The sequence below is a fragment of the Histoplasma capsulatum genome, genomic scaffold (genome assembly GCF_000149585.1).
Source record: "Histoplasma capsulatum NAm1 scaffold_2 genomic scaffold, whole genome shotgun sequence".
In the NCBI taxonomy this organism is placed as follows: Eukaryota; Fungi; Ascomycota; class Eurotiomycetes; order Onygenales; family Ajellomycetaceae; genus Histoplasma; species Histoplasma mississippiense.
In genome coordinates this window covers 794,924-800,139 of record NW_001813981.1, presented here as the reverse complement: position 1 = coordinate 800,139, position 5,216 = coordinate 794,924, and the positions used below count along the sequence as shown (strand labels likewise).

Here is a 5,216-nt window from a genome sequence, read left to right as displayed (position 1 = left end):
GGGGCGTCGACCCCGGGCGTCGGATTTCGATCGATCCATCCATTCAGACGCTCCTCCTCTTCGTTTTCTTTTCTTCATCCCCCTTTAAAAAAAAAAAAAAAAAAAAAAAAAAAAAAAAAAAACAACATACGTAATCAAACAATCCCACCCTTCCTTCCACAGCATGAAATGCATATGCGCCGGCCGATACGGGTGCCGCCGCATCTTGCCCAGAAACCGCCCGACGGGTCCATCGTGCGGAATCGGATACGACACGGGCTTGATGGCCCGGAACCAAAACCCGCCCCGCGCGTCCGAATACATCACCCCGCGCCCATCCACGGTCCGTCCCCCGGCCTCCCCCTCCCCCTTCCCCTTCCCCTGTCCCTTCCCGCTCGCATACTGCACATCATAGTGCCCGCTACTGTCCGTCTCCCAGATATCGACCCTGACGCCCTCCAGCGCGCGGCCCGCCAGGTCGCGCACGCAGCAGACAACCAGCAACGGCTCGCCGGCAGCGTCGCGCGAGAGCAGGCCGCCATCGGCGACGGTGGGTGCGTCGTGCGTGTGGAACGGGCCGAGCACGGTGCCCTCGGTGGCGCCGGGGGGTTTCGGGTGGTCGATGGCGTCGACCAGCAGCGAGAGGCCGAGGATGTCGGAGAGGAGGATGAGCTCGTTGCGCTGCGGGGAGCTGATCTGGCCCGCCTCGATGAGGAAGGCGAGCGCGGCAGACCACTCGGCGGTCGACAGGCGGGTTTCGCGGGCGAAGTCGTGCAGGTGCGTGACGAGGCGGGAGAGGAGGTAGCGGAGGCGCGGGGCGGGGCATTGGGCGTTTATGAGGTTGGTGTTTGTGGTTATGTTTTCTATTGTGAGGTCTTTGAGCGGGGGTGGGGCGGTGGGGTTTGGGCTTGAGGAGGCCATTTTGGGGGGAGGAAGGATATTGGGCTGGGTTTGTGTTGAGGAGCTCCCTTTGCCAGGTAATACTAATCTGTATGCATATGTGTAGACACGACGAGTTGGAGATGTGTTGTGCTACATGATAGTGTTTGTGATGATGCGCCGGGATATCAGCAGCGCTAACAGTTGTCTTCGTAAGAACGAGCAGCGGTGACGATGACATCGCCCTTCATGTTAAAGCGGATATCAAAATCAGATATAAAAGCATCCAATACCCATCGATCGGATAGGATGTAAACGCGATAGAAGCCCTCTTGCTCTTCTCTGTCTTTCCCCCTGGCTCTACTACATTGCGGAGCCAGCAATTTACGAGTCAACCACCACCACCCGGTCAAAGGTATGGAGCAAACTCTAGCTCAGGATAAGTAGTGTTAACTATTTCCATGGTAAAGGGACCCACGTGTGTGTACACATGTGCATGTACAGTGCTATTATAGACACAAAGTTTGTTGTAGCAAGAGAGTTGGGTGTACGAGGAACTGGATATCAACTTCCAGGCTCTCACGGCTGCAAATGGATCATTTGAATAATTCCACATCATCCTCTCTTCCCTTCCCTTCCCACTTTATCATCACAGATAAATACCGCAGAATCCAACACAAGGCTAAAGAACTTTGGAAAGGGGAAAATAAAAAAGGAAATACAGAACAAAACCATAAGAAGGCCATTCATTACACAATAACAAAAAAAGCAGAATAAAAAAACCGAGCTGGACGGTATTGAAATCCATATATTCTCCAAAAAAAAGCCTCATCAAAAGGCTCTTTGAAATGCAAACTTCAGACTCAAACCCCAAGCCTAAAAACATGGCTCATCCCATCGTTCAATTCATTCAAAATCCATTCAACCATACATTCAACAACCAATAAAAAAAAATAAAGAAAGAAAACAAAAAACAAGAAAAAATCCTATGGTGCAGTTTTCGGCTTCGTTTCGCATGGTCCCTCCGCTGGACGTCGGCAACAAATGTAGAAAGATGCCCACTTCTTTCTTTCACTTCCTTTGTTAATACGGAAAGTAGACAATAAGTAGAATGCGCGCCCCGAGCGAAGGAGGGAGGGGAGAAAAGTGGTTTCAATAGTGATAAGATGACCTAACCGCCTGGACAAACACTAGAAACAAGACACAGAGCAAGATAAAACAACAGAAGCAGTATCAGAAAACATCATGAATGGATAATATGGAAACAACACACATATATAACATATATAGAGAAGCTGGATATCTTCGCATTAAAAGGGAGGAGTTTCCGTTTCATCATCTCAATCTATCGCGTTCCCTCTCCCCCTCTCTGTCGCACGATGGCTGCGCTGTCGCCGCCAGCGCTGCAGCAAGGTTATGCTTGCCCATCGTATCCCGAATAGCTTGAGTGAGAGGGTCTGTTGAGTCGCCGTCATCCATTTCCGTATCTAGCGGAGTTTGTGTTTGCGCCAGCGTTCGTTGATGTTGGTGTGATTGCAGATGTGTATGGTGCGGTGAGTGGATATGTCCGTGAGAATTGCTATGGGTCCGGTACATATCAGCTGCTTGCGGCCCGCCCGTTGGGTCCGCATGCATGTTGTTTTCACTCAGCGAACAGGGTTTGGAGGAGTTGTGGGGCTGTGTTTGCGGGTCGGATGCGCGGCGGGAATTAGTATAATCATTCATGTTGGAGTCACCGATGATGGAGATCGTGTCGGTTCCGATAGCTGATCCGGGGTTCGTATTGACGCCGCCGACAACATTCGGCGTCTCGGCGCCCCGCTGGCTCCTACCGGCTTCTGTCGACGATACAGATGCTGATGCCTCCGCTTCCGCTTCCGCATCCGTTTCCACTGTTATCGTTTTATTGTGTGCTTCGCCCTTACCGCCACTTTTGTTACTTCGAGGATGCACAGGGTACGTCTCGCGTAGCTCCTCGACTTTGACTTCCTTCCACGAGCATTTGGCGTGTTTCTTCGTGCAGCCCATGCAGGCAGTAAGGTTCTTGTGACAGTCCATCTGCAGGCGGCGACAGCGGTCACAGGGGGGTAGGATGCGTTCGCCGCGTTGGAGACCTTCCATCCGGCTTACCATCTCGACCTTGTAGGGCCCGCCGTCGTCACGTTCGTAGTGGTTGGAGGATTTTGGTTGGGGAAGGAGGGAGGTTGGGGTGTTGGGGATGGGCACAGGCCCACTGCCTGTGTAGGCCCCTCCGTACTCGCCTGGGTCAGAGGTGCGCGGCCGGGAGCGGGAGGTTTGGCGTGCTGGCGGGGCGGACCGTTCTACATCTTCTTCATTTTGGTAGCCCCGCGTATGGCGGTCGGCTGTTGTGAAGAATTTTTTCATAAGCTCCGCGCGTGTGGCTGGGGAGGCGCCCTTGATTGAGGTGCCGTTGATTATGGTAACGTTGTCGGTATTGGAATGAGGGAACATGAACTGCGCTGCGGAGAGAATGCTGGTGTCATCGGCGGGGGGTTCACGTCGAGAAGAAGAATTAACCGCGACGAAGCCCTGTGGGGAGTGCGGGCGTGAATGACCATTGCTTGCATTGGCCGTACCCATTCCATTACCATTGGCTTCACGGAATGGGCTCACAGACTGCCGTTGTTGCGCACTCAGTGACATATCATTTTCCCTCCTGCTCACAATTGCACTCTTGCGGTTTTTGAATCTATGGTTTAACTGCCTAGCACGAGCGGACACTATATACCAAGTTAGTTGCTGGCTACAATAAAATAAAAGACCAACCCATATTTCGATTTTCTGTGTTCAATTTTGAGAACAAAAAAAAATTCGTTTCCTGTGTGGTTTTCAATTACCTTGATCAGCCAAATTAATAATCTGCCCCAGATTCTTTTCTAAAATTTCCAAAGCGCCCAACTCTTTCTCCTCATCCTCAACAATTGGCTGCGGGGGTATAATCTTCTGAGGAATCCCGGACTTGATCAGGATATAGTCCTCCTCTGAAATTTCTACGCGACTCTGCTTGGTATATATCTGACAGACCGGTACCCCATTGCGGGTCTTTTCAAGGGTGAATTGCTCCGGTTTGTTTTTCGCAAACTCAACGATATCGAGCCAGGATACGGTTGTCCCTTCCTTCCCATGCGATTTCAGCACTTTGGGGGGGCCGTCAAAGAGACGCTCGAAACGAGAAACAAGGATGGGGCCGAGAGGACATGCGCCTAGGTTTCCGGCAATGCTCTCGTGACGTTGGAGGACACCATCGTAGTCGTTGATGAGGCGGAGGATGGAAGGGAGGGTATCCTCTGCGGAGACGAGCGGGATGTTATGTGTGTATTGGCGGGCGAGGTAGTTGATCTGGAGGTGGTTGGAGTGGGTTTTGGGGACTTTGGAGGAGGAGGATGGGTGGGAGTAGTCGCCCGATGGGGATCTGGTGCGTTTGCTGCCTGTTTCTGGAGGCATCGTTCTTGACTCCATTACGACGGGGAAGATGTCGACTGTGGGGGATCAAGACGAATTAACTTCCACGCCGCTTCCCAAACGCGAAGTAGATGTAGTTATGTCTTCATATCATACTCTGCTGAGAGGGACCAAGGAAGGGGGCGAAGCAAAAAAAGGGTGGGGGTTTTGCGGGAAAGGAGAACGTTGAGTAGTCGTGCGACAAACTCAAAGGAATAAAAAGCATACCCAAAAAAAAAAAAAAAAAAAAAAAAAAAAAGGGCAAGAAAAGAAAACAAGAAATGCTGGGGTGTGCTAACGGATTGCACAGAGGCAACGAGGGAGACTAGAGAGCAGCGAACAGTTGCAGGGAGGAGATGTTTATGTTATAATTTGTCTGCGCGGGTAGTTCATGAACTCCAAGTCCTTTGGGAGGGGAGGTGGGGGAGGGAAAACGAAGAATCGCAAAGGTAGCGCAGGGGGAAACAGAGAGCGAACGGAGTTGAAGAGGAGAGAGATGAACTACAGGAGGTAGAGGGGGGTTGAGAGAGCGGAAGAGGATTGAAGGGGGTTGAAGAGGAAGACGACGAAGACTGATATGAAGACGAAAAGGAAGAGGACGAAGAGGCTGAGGATGGAGCTAAAATTGAGATATGTGCGGAGGACTACGAGAGGACAAAAAGGAAGGCAGCAACGGGTATGCCGCGCGTCTACTTGAAACCGGTCCTGGTTGGTGTTGTAACTCCGTCACTATGACACACAGTATCTCTGTCATGTCCGAACGGTGGGCGGTAATTATATCTGCTACACACCTCCTGGGGGAGTCCCGCCTCGCAAGCAATCCACTGGGAAGTTACCAACTGACGATAAGAAGAAATGAACTAGATCAGAAAATGAACAAGAATGACAAGGCTCCC

At 51.4% G+C, this 5,216-nt stretch overlaps 2 protein-coding genes across 2 annotated transcripts; one reads left to right on the top strand and one right to left on the bottom strand.

The window, feature by feature from the left end:
• Positions 1 to 168: 168 nt before the first annotated feature.
• Positions 169 to 1,466, top strand: HCAG_02335 (conserved hypothetical protein; the record flags this gene model as incomplete). Its single annotated transcript, XM_001542114.1, has 4 exons — positions 169 to 756; positions 986 to 1,070; positions 1,167 to 1,273; positions 1,392 to 1,466. 4 exons carry the CDS (start codon positions 169 to 171, stop codon positions 1,464 to 1,466), a joined length of 855 nt encoding a protein of 284 aa, XP_001542164.1.
• A 727-nt stretch (positions 1,467 to 2,193) lies between these two features.
• On the bottom strand, positions 2,194 to 4,338 carry HCAG_02334 (conserved hypothetical protein; the record flags this gene model as incomplete). The annotated part of the gene is made up of 2 exons (XM_001542113.1): positions 2,194 to 3,599; positions 3,717 to 4,338. 2 exons carry the CDS (start codon positions 4,336 to 4,338, stop codon positions 2,194 to 2,196), a joined length of 2,028 nt encoding a protein of 675 aa, XP_001542163.1.
• Between the last annotated feature and the right edge of the window lie 878 nt (positions 4,339 to 5,216).